The sequence below is a fragment of the Pseudomicrostroma glucosiphilum genome (genome assembly GCF_003144135.1).
Source record: "Pseudomicrostroma glucosiphilum strain MCA 4718 unplaced genomic scaffold BCV69scaffold_18, whole genome shotgun sequence".
Lineage (NCBI taxonomy): Eukaryota > Fungi > Basidiomycota > Exobasidiomycetes > Microstromatales > Microstromataceae > Microstroma > Microstroma glucosiphilum.
This window is the reverse complement of record NW_020289930.1, coordinates 15047-30688: the sequence shown is the minus strand read 5'-3', so window position 1 is coordinate 30688 and position 15642 is coordinate 15047. Positions and strand designations below refer to the sequence as shown.

Below are 15642 nucleotides of genomic sequence, written 5' to 3'. Positions count from 1 at the left end.
AATCCTCGCAGAGGATTGGGGTTTTTATTATGATTAGTTTAATTTTCAGCTAAAAAAGATGGGTGGGTGAAGTATTACGGATGATGATGACGATGACAATGACGATGACGATGATGAGTGAGGTGCAGGAGAAAGAGAGGAAAAAGGAACTGCTCTGCAGTGAGAAGTATAAAGTTCATTATTGCCGTCGATAGTATGTAAGGGTATCAAATGAATGTGGTGGGTCAATGACTGCCTCGTGAAGATGGAAGCCTCCCTAGCCTCTAGAGGGTTCGGGGCTCTGGCCAATCGTCGAAAGTGAGGAACAGCTTGGGGTCCCGAGGTCTTGCTCTTGAGTAACAGAGGCAAGATCATGTACTTCTAATAGTGGGTGAACGATCGTCTGGCCTGAGAGCGACCGCTCGTAAGAAGGTGATGGCGTCGAAGAGCCGATTAAGAGAGTGGATGTGACATTAGAGAGACCGGAAGTTGGGGACCGAAAATGGATCTTGAGGCGGAAACGGGAACGAGAAGTTTGTAGAGGGTCTTAAGTATAGCTAGAGTAATGATTAGGTTGTGGATGTGCCTCGATCGTTTGTTTAGTTCCGATCGTGGTGGCCACGGTGATTGTTACCAAAAGCTGTCCTACTTTCCCAAGACTGACCCTTCATCGATGCTACCGCATCCTCTTGAGCTCTCACGGTTCTTTTGCAAGCACTGCTGTCGCTTTTCAGGGCGATAGCCGAAGAGAAGTGACAGCGGCTGCATAATTACCAAGCATCAGAGATGGGGATAGCAGACTCGACGTAGGCTGCAGCCTTGGCCGAGGCGGAAGACGAGGAGGCCTTGGCAGAGGAAGTGGAAGAAGCCTTGGTAGAGGTCGAAGACGACTTGGTAGAGGACTTGGTGGACGACTTGGTGGACGACTTGACAGAGGTCGAGGTAGCCTTGGAGGACGACGACGACTTGGTAGACGCCTTAGTAGAGGTCGACGCAGCCTTGGTAGAAGATGCCGACGACGACGACTTGGCAGAGGTGGAAGACGACTTAGCAGAGGTCGATGACGCCTTGGCCGACGAAGAGGACGAGGACGAAGTTGCCATGGCGTCACCCGCCTTGATCTGACCTCCATATGCCACAACGCTGGCGGCGGCAGAAGAGGAGGAAGCCGAGGCACTCGAGCTTGAGCCACTTCCCATAATGTCGCTAGCGGCGATCAGGCTTCCGTATGCTACAACGTTTCCGGAGGCGGCGGCAGCATGGGACGAGGTGGTCGAGGTTGCGGCACTTCCCATAATGTCGTTAGCGCTGATCATAGTGGCAGCATCTGCCATGACAGTGGTGGAGGCAGTCTTGCTGGCGGCCGCGGCAGCGACAGCAGTAGCGTCTTGAGCGGCGCTCTGAGTCTTGGTTCCGTCAGTGGGGGTGACGGACAGGTAGGTGGCCAAGACTGCAGATGTGACGCTCTTCGATCCACACTTGCAAGAGATCGAGCCGAGCTTGGTGCTGGAAAGAGAGCAAGTGGAGACGGCAGTAGAGCCAGAAGAGGAGGAGGCACAGTATGTTGTGCAGGTAGAGGACCAGGTGGGGCAGATATCGGCCATGTCCAGCGAAGCTCGCTCCATAGCAGGAGCAGCAACAGCTGTCTGTGCCAGGATGGCAGCAGCCAGGAAGAGTACGGCAGAGGTGGATCGCATAGTGATCCCTTGTATAGGCGTGGGTGTGTAAAGATTTCGCAATGGTTTGAATGGGAGTGAGGATACTGCAGGAGTTATCGAAATGTTTATTGCGGTAAGAGTGCAAATGAAGAGACACTGGGGCCGGGATGGGGGGTAGTAAGGAAGGGGGAAATGGGGGGTGGGAGTGGGTACGGAGGGATGATGGAGAGATGGTCCTCGTGGGGCATCGTCATAGCTGAAAGGGCTTTATACAGGGGTGGCTCTGCTGCCTGCCGTCTGCCTAGTGGGCGATGATGAAGGTCGGCTGCGACGAAAGCGTCAGAAGCGGCGCACGATGCAGCCGCCACGGATGGCCTTGGCGGCCTTCGCCGGCCTCTGAATCGCAAGCATCTCTTCTGCGCACGGAGGATTACCCCGTGGCCGTGGGAGTGGCTCTACTTTTGGCTCACGGCCGCTGCTGCTGCTCTGGGCCTTTTGGTGCACGAAGGTCGTGGCTGAAGGCAACGTCTGGATGCGGATTGGGCTCAAGGCCAGTGTCCAGGAGCATGACGAGGTGACAGGTGGCGTCTGAGATTGAAACAGATTCTACGCCGCGTTCCGCATGCGATAGAAGCGCGGCGTTTGCCATGAGGAAACGCGGGGCGTCGCGTGCCGCGCGGCGGGAAGATGGCCCGCCGCGCCCCATTCCCGATCCCGATCTGACAGGTGACCTTAGCCGAGGACGCTTTGACAGCTCTGCAGGCCGATCGGCTGAGGACTATCGACGATAGCATATTCTGGTCCTCACATGGAAGATCTCACTTTGCGCAACTCCGCCAGTCATATAGAAGCAGGGCGTCTGGCCATCGTTACACAAAGGGCGGGAGGTATATGGAAACATCTCGGGCTGATGCACGCCCAAGCGAATAATGTATAGCCAGAGCCTTAACAACAGCAGCAGCATCGCGTGCCTGGCCACCCAGTCGTCCATTTGCGTCTCGCCAAACTCTACGGGCAGCCGGACTGGCCGCGTGCAAACCTCATGCCAAGGAGTCGCCAAGTTTCTTGCCCTTGCTCTCTTTCAATCTTCGCATTCTCTCCCTCCTCTCCTCCCTCTGCCTCTCCATCTGAGCCCGCTTCTCTTCTTTGTTCATTGGTATTTGCGACCCATTACCGGTATCTGCGCTCAGAGAAGCAGCCTCGGTGTCTTCATCTGGGAACGTCGACCAGTCCGAAGCCTCCTTGTCAGTTGTCCCTGAACTCTTCCGAGGCTTGGTCGACAGAGTGGGCGGATGTGCAGATCCTGGTGCGGTCCAGGAGGGCACAGGCGTACTGAACGCAGCTGCAGCAGACTTGCTGACTCCATTGTCAGAGCCATTGACCTCCACCTTCGACTGCTCGCCCACTTCCCACGAGTCTTGTCCTTCCCAAGCATCCAGCCCCAGGGAATCCTCACGGATTTTGAGTTTTTCTTGTGCCAAGCTGCTCATCCCCTTCTTGCTTGTAGTGGCAGGACGGCTACTGAGTGGGGACGGGGCCAGCGAAGACTTCGCCCCTCTCACCCCTGTATTTCCAGGCAGACCTCTCCGAAGAGGCTTCTTAGCCGGTGCTGTTTCGAAGGACGACCAGTCGCTTGTGTCATCGTTGATGTCGATTAGGTCTTGCGCAAGATGATTGGAGGGAGATGCTGAGCCCATGCCACTACTGCTTGTCAACTGTGCCTCATTCGAATGATCTGGCAAGGGAGAATTGCTTCTGGAAAGGTCGTCGGACCTTGGGCTCAATGCACCAGAGGACTGATTAGTCAAGAGAGGGGGCCTTTGGGTATCCAAGCTGCCAGCGGAGGGCGTTGCAGCTGGCCTGAGCCCAGTGGCATCGCTGGAGAGGTACGTCATGGCGCCACTCATGGCCCAACCTGCCAGGGCCGTAGCTGCTCCCCCAGCAGTAGAGGCCAAGCCGCCAGGTGCGCCGCCTTTACTCCCTCCATTACCAATAGTGATGGACGAGGACGAGAAACTGGTAAGTCTGTTGGGATCGACACCAGCCTCCGTCTCGACTTCAGTCGGAAGAATCGTCTCCGGCATCAGCTTGACTTCCTCCCTGATCTTGGACCAGAAGACCTCCAAGGCCTTCTCGGCTTGATCCCTCACCAGCTTCTCCTTATCAACTAGATTCGGGCTGATAGCAGGAAGAACGGACCGAGCCAAGTCGTCCTTGTCGTAGGAGTCCGAGGTTGCCATGAGAGCCATGAGGCCAGCAACGCGGGCATGTACGAAGGGGTCCTTGAGTGACCTTGAGAATGCTGGGATCAAGACGCTCTTTCGTGTACCGATATTCAGTGTCGGAGCCAGTCGACCTAGAAGAATCGTCGTATTAGTTCGAATGCCGGCTTCAACATCGACTTGAGTCTTCGCCAACTGGCGGAGCAGATCATTGTTCCGAATCCTGTCTGTCAACTTTGGACTGAGGGGCAGGACAGACCTCAGAGTAGCCTCACGGATAGCAGCACTAGAGTCTGCGAATCCTGTGATAAGATTTGGCCAGATGTTCTCCGAGGCTTTCCGCGGCGGCACACGCTCGACGTAGGAGGGCAACAATTCGAGTAACATCATTCGCACAGAGCGATCCGGCGACGTGTATGCTTTGAGAATGGGAACCAGCACAGAGGCTTCCCACTTCGCCTCTGAAAGCGCAGATCCCAGCTGCAAGACGAGAGGAAGAATCGATGTTGCATGAATAGACTGAGGGAGCGCCAGACCCTGTGGGTTGGTGGATTGCTGCGAGGCTAAGTTGAGAGCATTGACGAGGGAAGGGAGCACCCGATGTGTAAGGAAGTCAGCAGGCAAACTGTCAGTCGAGCCTTGTAGAGAGCTGCAGTGGATGCAGGGCGGATGGAAGTGTGGGTGAGCCGGACACTTGCGAGTCTACTGCTACAAGTTCTTCTCACCGAATTAATTCCGTCCTTTCTCTCTCAGACGCCAGCATGAAGTGTTCGCAGCCTTCGCTCAGCTTTTGCAGTCGATTCTCCTTCCACATCCCTCCCGAAGCATTTGCAGTATCGAGAAGCTGGGCGACGGACATGCGTGTCTTCGCGTTGGGGCCAATCATGCGGCGCAAGGCTGCGAACAAAGTGGCCGGAACTGACCCTTGAGGAGGCAGACCGACATGAGCAGACGGAACGATTCCGTTGTAAACGTGAAATGCCAGCAGAGCAAACGAGTACGAGTCGGACATGTATGGCTCTTGACTTTGTGCCCCAGTACCACAGCCAGAGTGAGCTTGTCAGTCATTTTGACGCTGAGGAAAGGTATGCGCTGCTACTTCGCTCCATCTACTCACTCCCTCAGACTGGTCCACCCCCCTTGTCTGATCTCTGGGGCAGCGTAAATGGTTGCTTCCGGCAAGAGTCCTCCGTAGTTCTGGCGAGACAGTGAGGCAGATGTCAGCTCGTAATGAGCAAAGCGGACACTGGAGTGTTTCGTTGCTACCTCACCCATATGACGCCTTCGTAGTCTGTCTTGGCGGTGAGGACCTCAAAGCCGCCCAGCTTCCACTCGCCGCCCTGGGACACGAAGATAGATTCTGGCCTGATGTTGCCATGTATCGAAGCTGCATCGGCATTTATGAACTTGAGAGCATTCTGACGGGGTGGGCAAGTTGCAGAGCGGATAGGAGCACTTTCAATACAAGCCTGTCCTGCGCTCCTTGTGCAACCGTGTCTTTGGGCTCACCGCGACTTTGGAGAGACCCCAGGCAATCCATTCTTTCTTGCTCTCATCTGCTCCAGCACCAGTGTGCTTCCAATCCGCAAGCACCGTCTGCAATAGTCTCACAGCCTCTACTGCGATGTATACACCTGTTGGGGTCTCGTTGGAATCAATGAGCTTCAGCACATCTGGGTGCCGTAGTGTGCGTAGTTTCCGGAGAGCGTTCTTGGCGAGGACGAGCTGAGCTCTGGAATTGGCATTGTTGGTGCCCTCGAAGACGAAGATCGTACAAGGGGAGCCGTCGTCCCGCTTTGTGCCTTCATAGATGGACCAGATTGTTGGTCCGAAGGACGCCTCGGAGATGGGGGCTCCAATGGTGAAGTTGGGAAAGGGCCCCGACGACTTGGACAGCACAGCCGAAGCAGCGCTGCGGAGGTAGTCCATGTCGGACCAAGGTGGGCGAGGTGTGTGCCTATGTCCGAGGCAGAAGGAACGGCGTAGGTACCAATGGCGGCGGAGAGCAACAGGCAGAGGGAGGCAAGCACTCACACCCCGCTCGTCCGTCGCGTGGGAGACGCGAGCGGAGCTGGAAGGCGTGCCAGAAGTCCTCGCCTCTAGTCAATTGGCCCATCGTCCGGGACATTTTCAGCACACATCAAGCGACGCAACAGGGGAGCGAAGTCATGTCATCTCTCGAATGCAATGCATTCGATTGTCGACGTCTCTCGTGTGCAATGGGCGGGGACTGATCGTATTTCTACACATATGCATTGCGAAAGACGGATGACAGAATCTCAAGTAGGGCGAGGGGGGATCAGAAGATCTATGATCGTCCGAGACGGATCCATAGGGCAGCAAGCAGTGTATGAGAAAGCGAAAGAATGAAAACGGGAGAAGATGCATAAAGTGATCAGAAGGAGTTTTAACGAGCGCAGCTCTCAGTGTCTGAAGCAAGACAGCGACGTACTCACCTGATCCAGGAGTGGGCAATTATCCAGCGTGTGATCCCGAGACCCGCAATCGTCGCAAACCTCTTCCGTCTCTGCTTCACTGTCATTTGTCCTGGCCGGCGACTCGGCGACAGATGCTTTGTTCGCCATTTCTGCGTTGGTACTAGCAGCGCGCTCTTCAGGTTTTCTGACGCCGATCGCCTCTGCCTCTGCCGTTGTTCTCGCTGCCGCTATCTTTTCCTTTGCCCGCTGCAGTTTCTTCTCTAGATCAGCGATTTTCGCCTCGAGTTCCTCGCGTTGCCACATGCCTGCTTCTATCAAGGCCTCCAGCTCCGCCACCTCCCTTACTGAATGAGCTGCAGCCTCTTTCTTTTCGACTTCTGTCCTCTGCAGTCTGCTCTCAAGGTCGTGAGTATGTTCCTTGGCTTCCTGCAGAGCAGTCTCCAGCTCGGCGACACGTGTCGAGAGATCGTTGCCCACCCTCGCAGACGCAGTCGAGGTGCCAACAGAGCTCGCCTTGTCCGAGTCTGCCCTCGAATTTGGTGCAAGCTCGGTATCCGCAGCCACAGGCTGGGTGCTGGCCTGCTGTTCGAAAGTTTCGAGCTTGTCAAGGGCCTCTTGTAGAGCTGACCTTTCCTTCTCGAGCAGCAAAGTAAAACGCATCACCTCTGCCGCAGGTGCCAAGGCAAGGTGTTTGCTGTCGCCGTTCGTCTCGCGCCCGTGGCCATTCGCATCTTGGCTTGCTTCAGCTCTCAGAGCCTCCAGCTCGAACCTCTCTGCTTCTTGAGCAGTGGACCTCTGCTCAAGGGCATGATGCAACTCTTCGACTTTGTCTTTCGCTTCTCTTGCCTGAGTCTCAGCAATTCCAAGCTCGCTCTTGAGCTTCTTTATCTCCGTTTTGAGCTTGCTCTCTGCCTCCAGATACTTGTCCTTCCGCTTTCTCGCCAAATCTGTCTCGGCACGCAAGGCAGACCGAGCTTCCTGCAGTTGGTCCTCGATGGCAAGCAGCTGGTCTCGAGCGTGATCCAATTGCGCTTGCAGACTCTCATTGTCTATGATAGCAGCGGTAGGCGTCGCGCCAGTCGCGCTGAGTTGCGAAAGCGCTTCATCCCTTTGAGCTTCAGCAGCCGCAATGGCTTCCTGAGCGCGGGTTTGTAGCTGACGTAATCGATCCTCTGCATCATCCAATTGCTGGCGGCCTTCCTCATGGGCCTCTTCGACCCGCAGCTCATACAGTCTGGGCATGATAGCAGTGAATGACATCAGCAGCAGGAAAACCAACTTTCCACGTCGATCGTACTCACGCAATGGTCTCTTGCCCGGCCTCTTTCAATTCTTCAATTTCTCGAACGAGTTCTCCCCTCTCGCTCTCCATTTGTGACTCTAGTCGAGTAAGTCGCCCTTTCAGTTGCTCTATCTCCGCATCCTTTGCTGCGAGTACTGCAGATTGCCCGTCACTGGCACGATCCGGCGCTGCGAGGGCTAGCTTGAGGTCCTTGACCAAGGATTCGGACTCTACCACGCGGGCTTCGAGCTCCTGTACCTTGGCCATGGCATCTGAATCCTTACGCGCTGCCTCTTCGATGCTTTGCTTATTCTGTCGTTTCAGTGCTTCAACTTCAGCTAAAGCTTGCTTGACCTTTCCCTCGCTCTCTGCTCGCCTGCGCTTTTCGTCATTTCGTTCGAGCTCTTGCTCTTCCTCCAACGATCTTATCTGTATTGCAGCGTCTTCCTTGAGGCGTCTCCGTTCCTTATCCAGGTCTGCAATGTACAAGTTGCGTTCCTTACGGAGCGCAGACAATTCGGCATCCTTCTTCAGCAAGTCCGCGTTGACTGCTTCGTACAGGCTCAGAGGCACGACGCCCTCGGCTATACCGTCGACACTTCTATCGCTGGCTGCCGAGATACTGGGCGAACGTCCCATTGTCGTCGCTCGCAACTCAACATTGCTACGACGAGGCGTAGCGTCGAGGTCCATCTGTTCAAGCAGGGCCAGGGAGCGAGCCCTTTTGATGTTGTGTAGCTGTATGTCGTCGCTAATGTCTGCAAGGTCGCCTCTTTGTGACATAGAGCTAGCTGCCCGGTCCTGCGAGCGAGTACTCGCAGCCTCTTCTTGGGCAGAAAGACGAGACTCGGAGCGGAGGTGTGCCCCGGCTGTCGCAGATCCGCGAGGTAGAGGGGGCACGGGAGGTAGCATGCCCCTACCCGCCTCGCTGCTTGCCTTGTCCATCCGGACCGGCGTAGCAGGACGTGGTCGAAAGATGGCCGAGCTATCACCTCCAGCGCCCGTAGAAGCCGTCTTAAGAGGTCCTTCGGAATGCGAGGAACCGAGACTCGCCCTGCCAGCCCGGCGTCGGTCCGTTAAGGCGTCTTTGAGTGGACTGTGGGCATTAGCTGGGCGAATGGGAGTGCCATGACCCTGCCTTGCCAACGCAGCTGCTTCCTTCTTGGCTGCGATGTCTCTCGCAGTCATCTTCATCAGTTCAGCAGCCCGAGAGCCAGCTGTGATCCGACCTTGTGCGGCGGCGATGTTCTCTGCACTTGCCTGAGCTCTTCTTTGTGCTTCACTATCTTCTCTCAACTCCTCGAACATGCTTTTGCGCGGTGCTGTACGCATCGGGGTCTTGGCGGGAGTCGATGATCCCAGAGACGAATCGGGACGAGGAGCAAGGGAAAGTCGTGAAGAGGGGCGTATGCTGGCGACACTGGCTGGTCTGCTGCTCGTTGATGGAGCCACGCTGCTTCGCCTCCTCGCCGGTGTGATGGATGCCGGGCGATCGAAGACGTCCGAATCGGATGGCCGCGACTCCGAAGCACGAGATGAGCGCCCGGAAAGGGCAGATTGCGGGCGAGCTACGGCGTCGGTAGGAGCTTGAGAGTTGACCCTGCGGAGGCGACTTGGGAGAAGGAAGATTCCGTTGTTGGACGAAGTCGCAAAGTATTGCATACTGCGAGATGGAGATGCAAATGGCATGAGTATGCTACACTCGTATCGTCACCGAGGCTCCGCGCGACTTACGACCCTACAGTCCCATCATTCTTCCCGAGACCTTGCCATTCCTCGACGAGCTCGAGGCCAGCAAATACCACGGTCCCCTTGCCTTGTATCTCTCCCAAGAAGCGTAAAATGCCCCTGTAGCCGTCCTCTTTCCCCTCTCTGATCTGCATGAGCGCCCCGAGGTCGTCCAGTGTCAATTTGAGCCCTTCCTTTGCTGACGTGTCCTTAATCTGACGCATATATCGAGCGTCCAGCGAAGGGACCGGAGGGGCGGCACCGGGAGCAGCCGGAGGCTCAAATCGGCTCGAAGTTCTGCCGGATCGAGCTGCCGGAGTCGGGGTATGGACCCGGTGGCTCGAGGACAGGGATGAGCTCAGCTGCGAAGAAGCTAGGGGTGTCTTTGAGAGGGACATCGAGGTTCGAGAAGATGAAGGCGTAGATGGTCCTGGCAGCGAAGCCCGCAAATTGAGACCATCGGGAGTTGCTGATCGAGTCGTCTGCGCGGAGGAAGATGGAGGACCCAGAGAGGCCCGTAGGTTGGAAATTGACTTGCGTGCGCCTAGAGACGGCCTGGGCAAGGTAGAACGGGCGGAGGTGGGAGTGGCAGACGTTCTGGTATCGTTGCTAGCGTCGGAGTGGTTGGGAGGCACAGGTGAAGAGGTCGGCTTTCGCAATGCTCCAGGCGTTGGTGTGTGCATCCCTGCGCCGGGACGAGCCAAGGAGCGACGGGGCGTGTGAGAGGAGGCAGAGGCCGAGGCCGCAGGGGTGGTCATGATGGGTGGACAATGGTATTGGGCCGTCGGAAGAGCAACCTCTACCAGTCCCTACGACGCCGATGTGATGAGGTGGCGTGATGTGATGCGAGAAGGATGAGGTGATATGCAGCCGGACGTCGGCGATGGTGATGGTGGTGGTATTGATCTTTCCCGCCGGCGCTGCGCGTCCAACACCGTCCGCCGTGCATCTCCAGTGTTGATTTCTGCAGGCGGCGCACCCAGACCAGAGCCGTGCGCATCTCGGCAACCATCAGGGCGTGGCTGCTCGTGGACTCCGCTCCTCAGCTTCCCCCCGTACCATCATCACCAATCAAGACTCGACGTCGAGGGACATCTGATCAGGTAGCGGTGAGACGACACCATGTCTGAAGATGAAGAAGAGGCAGTCCCGTGAGTACAGGAATCAGGCGTGCGAAGCGCAGACAGAGCTCTGCGCCGGCACGTCGCTGACGAGGTGCGCCTTTACCATTCATTTCAACGAACACCCCTTGCGCCCCCTTACGGCTGATATGAACATCGCAATTACACATCCCCTCTTGCGACGACGCGCCAGGTCCTTCGATGACGATGCGCAAGAGGTCGCCTTTTGGAAGAGCAAGGCTCAAGCATTGCGGGAGCTGCTGGATGAAGCCCATGTAAGCCTGAGGGACTTTGAGATGAGCTCCAAGGAACTTGAGGAGGAGATGGACAAGGAGCTCGCGCAGTCAAACAAGCAGCTGGAGGAGGCAATCAGAAACAATGAAAAGCTCAGCCAGGACAGAGAAGAGTGGAAGGTAAGTCTTCACCATGTATGCGGCCGGATAAATCAGGACCGTAGTGGCTAGATCTTCCCATTCACACCGACCAATGATGCTGCTGCCCCTCAGAGTAAATACCAGTCTTCTCTACATCAGAGAAATAAAGAAATCGCAGAGGCGACAAAGGAGCTTACCCAGCTCCGAGAGACGTCCAACATCTACAGAAAGAAGCTTAGGGATATGGAGCTTGACAACGATGGATTGGAGAATGCTGAAAGGTAAGAGTAGCTGCAGAAGCGTCGTTCGCGCGCAATGGCTGAGGCCGAACATACCGCCCCACTACGCTCATCAATGTCTTCGAAGGATGATACGATCCACCCTCGAGGATGTCGAAAACCGATACAATCAGCAGATGGAGCGGACGACTTTGATGGAGCAGGAAATCATTGAGAAGCTGCAACTAGAGGAGACAAATCAGAGATTGAGAGACGAGATCAGGGGTGAGTTGTGAGAGACATATGGCGAGGCGGTGGGTGCCGGTATGCGCCAATAGATCGCAATCCTCACTGACCTGCTGTCCTATTTGGGTCTGGTGGTAGAGATGAGTGAAGAGCTCAATGTCTTGCGAGCGCGGGAACAACAGAAGCAAGGAACACCCAACAGCAGTAAATCGCAGGATATGACCATTGGCGAGCTAGTGGGCAATGGGCCGAAGCCCTCTCGACGTACCGACTCTACGCGTACTTCAGTGGCTATATCCGAGCTGCCATCGTCTAGTCGAGCGGGCGCTGCAACTCCTTCAAGACCGCGTACTTCCCTTGCACCCCGTGCGTCTGTCGTCCATCGCCGCGCACCGAGCCGTGATGTTGACAGTCCCAGTCTTGCTACTCGTCAAGCCAAATTGGCAGCATCTCGGAGCACTGTGCCATCGGGCCGTGTACCTCCGTCCGATCAAGTGCGAGCCTCAACCAAGATGGCCCGCGATTTGCACGATAGAATCGGTAGTCTACAGACAAAGATCGGAACCTCCCTCCAACAAAAGTCTCGGATACCCCGCCCCAGTCTTAATCCCGGAGGCAGTATGAGCACTCCGCTGCGGGCCAGCACCATCTCCGGCGCAGCTGGAAAGGCTTCCGCCTCTTCTCCAGATGCAGAAAGACATAGCCAGATCCCTCTACCCACGTCAAGCCTGCGCAAATCCATCGGAAGACCCAGTGCAAGACTGAGCATGTCCCACGCCGCTGGAACACGAGAATCGTCCATGTCATCCCTTCCTGCTGATGGGCGGGCTTCTGGGGATGCAAACCTCCCTCGCTCCATGACGCCTACGTTCAATTCAGCCCGTGCCAGACGGGCTACCTCAGAATGGACGTCCGACACATTGCAGCCCGGGAGGCGAGAAGGAGAGTTTCGGCCAGCCTCAGCTGCAAGCGCTTCTCTCTCACAGCGCTCAGCCTCGCCGCTGCACTTTTTGAATACAGAACCACTGCTGCATCACTCGCGACCACAATCGCGGCCAAGTCTCGCTAAAGACTCGGTACGAATAGCAAAGGCTACGCCTGACCCCACCAAGAGCACAGCATCAGAAGAACGAAGCTCACAGCGGTCAATAGCCGCAGGGGCGCGATTCACACCTCGTCAGACTGTGAGCGGCGCGCGCTCTACTACCACGAGCAGAAGCTCTGTCGAGATCGGCTCAGCCGACACTGTGGCGCAACGCAGGTCTGGACACGTTGACGATCCTGTCAGCGGCCACCGTCCTGCCTCATCATTGTCGGGCTCGCTCGCCACGTCATCAGAGCGTTCCTCCGTTTCGGCATTTCGTCAAGAGAGACTACATCGTAATGGCCTCAGTGCTACTGCTGGACCACCTCCAGTGGCTCACACTGGGCTCAAGAAGATGATTGCTGCTCCAGTCGCAGCAGGAAGTGGAGCGCGGAGAAATTCGGGAACTTTCAGCGGGCCGGTAAGCCGGCGTTCCAGCATTGGTGGTTAGTGTCAACAGGTCTGGCCAGGCTACTGTCGTCTTATTTTTGTCATATATCCCACGACCTCTGTCACGAAAGCGACGCTTTTGCGCCTCACGCCCGTCTTGCGACTCCTAGCATTAGGCCTTGTTGGTCTTGGCGCAAGTGCCAATACGTGATTTGATCTGACCAGCATAGTGTGCCAAGGTCTCTGCTGGAGGTGAGAAGCGTCGTCGTGCGGAAGGCGCTGTTCCTTTTCATCGCATCGTGTCGCGCTTGGTACAAATTCAGTCGAAGCGGCGTGCTGCCGCTGTTCCCAATCAGATATGCCTTTCCCGATCTGGCTTCGAGGGCTTTCGTCTCGCTCACTTTACGGTTTGGCGGCGTAGCCCCATTGAACGAGGCATCGGAACAACGCGCTTTTGGCCGGGGGCATCACATGCACACCGCGGTGTGGCGACAAGCTCGATGACTTTCCGCCTAGAGTGCCGGGCAGGGAATGTCGCGGCCAAGGCTATCCACACTACTGTCTGATGCCTTTGCGCCGGAGGTCAGCCTCGCACTTCAATGCTATTGTCACCATGCTCCGCACTCGCCGTAGAGCTATGATACAGCTTGAAGCACGCCGTCGTCCGACCCATCCCTCTGACCAGTACGCCTCAGCTACTCCACATTCTCTTCGTGTACGTCGGCGAAGAAGTCTACCGTAGCCGCACACAGCAGTGAGTAAGCTCGATCTTCGTGCACGACCCTCAGTCTGCTCGATGGACTCAGAAGCATTGTCCCTTCTCTGTGGCATCAGGCGATTGGCGGGAAGCCCTGCTTCACTTAGGCTCAGCCTTGCGAGCTGACTGGGAGAGTCGTTAAACCTACCGATAGATACCGCCAAGCAGAGCCCAGTACTCGCCTCTGATGCGTCAACGCGGAGTAACAGAAACTGGAAGACAATCGAAGAGGCGAAGACGGTGCGTGCTCCCTCGTCATTCGTACTTGATGCGCCCTTCCGGGTACAGATATCGGCCAGATGTCTTTCGTTTGGGCGACCACTGACCGGGTTGCTCGCACGCTGTGCAGTAATCTGCACAGGTGCTGGAGAAGGTTCAACCCCCTCTGTCGCCTGTCATTCTTGACATTGACACTTAGCAAGTACGCAGTCTTGAGGTGCAGGGATCCGGTCATGGTCGGACGATGTCGAGGACTTTTGCACCATCTTCGCTGTTGCCTGCATCGCCAGTGTCATTATGGTCGAGGACACACTTTCGCTCCATCTCGATGGACTGTCTCCGGGTGTCCCGGTGCGTGAAACTTCAGATACAGGCGGTGTTGTCGATACAGTACTGTACCTTAGCCGTTCTCCTTGGGCTACTTTATGGCGCCGTAAAGCCCTGTTGACGCGCATCTTGTCGAGTAACATGTTGTTGACTACCACGCTAACAACGGCGGCGCTGAGCACTTTCATCTGGCTAGTGATGACAAAACGACGGCTCGCCAAGTAGCTACTGGACGCAAGCACAATGCTCGATCTTGCCATACACAGATCCCTCATGCAGGGAGGTGAAGGTGTCCAACGACGTCAAGAAGGGCCAAGACACGAGCTCTGCCTCATTCTCCCGCATTCCTCTCGTCCACAAGTGCAGATTTGCCTTTCTATATGCTAAAATCTCGAGCCGTAAAGGCGACTCGAGCACCGACGCAAACGGGTGTGCCGATCTCGCCAAAGAATCGCACTTCCCGCGGCTCGTGGCTCGAGACCTACAACATGTACACCTTGTCATGCCATGATGTCCTCCTGTGAGTTATCTTCGGGGTCACTGCAGGTCTCCCCAAGGACATCGACAAGCTATAAAGAAAGCGTCGAATCTGATGAAGACCGGACTCGGGGTGCAGATCTGCATGCCATGTCTACTCACTACCCCAACCAAGTTGAGCATGTTCACTCTATCCTCAAGGTCTTGACCGTCTGCACAATCTCATCCGCACACGAGGCCCACGACACTGCGGTCCTATCGGGACGCTCACTGTCGTCTACTCAGATCTGGGGTGAGCCAGGAGCTGCCTCGGCACAAGTGAATCCACTCCCGTTGGGTTCTAGTCTCCTGAGGCGCTGGTATAATTTATGACTTCTCCAACGGCCTCGCGCTGTGGGATTGGCGCCTCGGGGCGGTTCTCGGGAACTGCTTTACTCTGCGTTCCTCTCACGAGGCTTCTCTGTGGAGCTCTTATCATCACACCGTGTTGCACGCCTCCTACCTCGGAAGTTCGTCCCACCATCCCAGTCCAGCATTGGTGTCGCCCTCGACATCGGCATACAATGGCGACCGGAGGACCATGAAATTGAAGAGCTCTGTTGAACTTGGAGGTCTATACTGCTGACGCTACCGTACGTGTCACTTACGGCTGTCCAATAGGGACGAGAGACGCTGTGCAATAGCAGACGTCACTGGACAGCCAGAAGGGAGAACAACCCGAGTGTTCGTGCCACGCGTCCACGCCTTTCCCTTGACAACATCTTCTCTCTGAAGACAACGGCACCGCCTGGGCTTTAGCAAGCGCGGCCACCACCGTGCGCTTACTGTATATCTTGACCCGCTGCGCAGCTGGTTGAAGGCCAGAAAAGCGACGCCCTGATTCGCGAAGCTGCTACAAGGAATTTTTCACCGTCCATTGTTGCCATTCATGCAGAAACCTCCGAAGATACTGTCCGCGACAGCATTACACAGCTCTGCCGAGTGAAGGATCGACGTACAGTGCAACAAAAAGCAGATCCCGTACGGTAAAGTGCAGTCTCACATATCGACCGCTTCCGTGAGACACTGAGCACTGCTTTCATGCCGCCTGCCATCGCAACCATCCTCACATAGCTCGCCGGG

General features: G+C 56.1%; 4 protein-coding genes across 4 annotated transcripts; 1 reads left to right on the top strand and 3 right to left on the bottom strand.

Moving 5' to 3' along the window:
- Positions 1 to 466: 466 nt before the first annotated feature.
- Positions 467 to 1812, bottom strand: BCV69DRAFT_83328 (hypothetical protein). Its single transcript, XM_025495568.1, has 2 exons — positions 798 to 1812; positions 467 to 644 (listed from the first exon to the last, which is right to left on the bottom strand). Exons 1-2 carry the CDS (start codon positions 1674 to 1676, stop codon positions 579 to 581), a joined length of 945 nt encoding a protein of 314 aa, XP_025345197.1. The 5' UTR covers positions 1677 to 1812; the 3' UTR covers positions 467 to 578.
- Positions 1813 to 2462: 650 nt separating this feature from the next.
- On the bottom strand, positions 2463 to 5851 carry BCV69DRAFT_274249 (ARM repeat-containing protein). Its single transcript, XM_025491032.1, has 5 exons — positions 5369 to 5851; positions 5131 to 5277; positions 4977 to 5056; positions 4585 to 4884; positions 2463 to 4508 (listed from the first exon to the last, which is right to left on the bottom strand). Exons 1-5 carry the CDS (start codon positions 5786 to 5788, stop codon positions 2678 to 2680), a joined length of 2778 nt encoding a protein of 925 aa, XP_025345196.1. The 5' UTR covers positions 5789 to 5851; the 3' UTR covers positions 2463 to 2677.
- Positions 5852 to 6031: 180 nt separating this feature from the next.
- Positions 6032 to 10213, bottom strand: BCV69DRAFT_285330 (hypothetical protein). The gene is made up of 4 exons (XM_025493354.1): positions 9314 to 10213; positions 7599 to 9242; positions 6316 to 7531; positions 6032 to 6167 (listed from the first exon to the last, which is right to left on the bottom strand). Exons 1-4 carry the CDS (start codon positions 10063 to 10065, stop codon positions 6159 to 6161), a joined length of 3621 nt encoding a protein of 1206 aa, XP_025345195.1. The 5' UTR covers positions 10066 to 10213; the 3' UTR covers positions 6032 to 6158.
- Positions 10214 to 10360: 147 nt separating this feature from the next.
- On the top strand, positions 10361 to 13112 carry BCV69DRAFT_285328 (hypothetical protein). Its single transcript, XM_025493353.1, has 5 exons — positions 10361 to 10458; positions 10622 to 10841; positions 10935 to 11083; positions 11169 to 11305; positions 11405 to 13112. Exons 1-5 carry the CDS (start codon positions 10430 to 10432, stop codon positions 12799 to 12801), a joined length of 1932 nt encoding a protein of 643 aa, XP_025345194.1. The 5' UTR covers positions 10361 to 10429; the 3' UTR covers positions 12802 to 13112.
- The last annotated feature ends 2530 nt before the right edge of the window (positions 13113 to 15642 follow it).

Bases quoted from the DNA above. Each gene is read 5' to 3' on its own strand.
- BCV69DRAFT_285330 (XM_025493354.1), bottom strand. From the start codon at position 10,065: ATGACCACCCCTGCGGCCTCGGCCTCTGCCTCCTCTCACACGCCCCGT. The intron at 9,243-9,313 runs GTAAGTCGCGCG...TCCATCTCGCAG, and splicing joins AATGATGGGACTGTAGGGTC to TATGCAATACTTTGCGACTT. The intron at 7,532-7,598 runs GTGAGTACGATC...TATCATGCCCAG, and splicing joins GCCGGGCAAGAGACCATTGC to ACTGTATGAGCTGCGGGTCG.
- BCV69DRAFT_274249 (XM_025491032.1), bottom strand. From the start codon at position 5,788: ATGGACTACCTCCGCAGCGCTGCTTCGGCTGTGCTGTCCAAGTCGTCG. The intron at 5,057-5,130 runs GTGAGGTAGCAA...CTGTCTCGCCAG, and splicing joins ACTACGAAGGCGTCATATGG to AACTACGGAGGACTCTTGCC. The intron at 4,885-4,976 runs GTGAGTAGATGG...TGGGGCACAAAG, and splicing joins GGGTGGACCAGTCTGAGGGA to TCAAGAGCCATACATGTCCG.
- BCV69DRAFT_83328 (XM_025495568.1), bottom strand. From the start codon at position 1,676: ATGCGATCCACCTCTGCCGTACTCTTCCTGGCTGCTGCCATCCTGGCA. The intron at 645-797 runs GCTGCAGCCTAC...GCATCGATGAAG, and splicing joins CGTCTTCCGCCTCGGCCAAG to GGTCAGTCTTGGGAAAGTAG.
- BCV69DRAFT_285328 (XM_025493353.1), top strand. From the start codon at position 10,430: ATGTCTGAAGATGAAGAAGAGGCAGTCCC. The intron at 10,842-10,934 runs GTAAGTCTTCAC...GCTGCCCCTCAG, and splicing joins AGGACAGAGAAGAGTGGAAG to AGTAAATACCAGTCTTCTCT. The intron at 11,306-11,404 runs GTGAGTTGTGAG...GTCTGGTGGTAG, and splicing joins ATTGAGAGACGAGATCAGGG to AGATGAGTGAAGAGCTCAAT.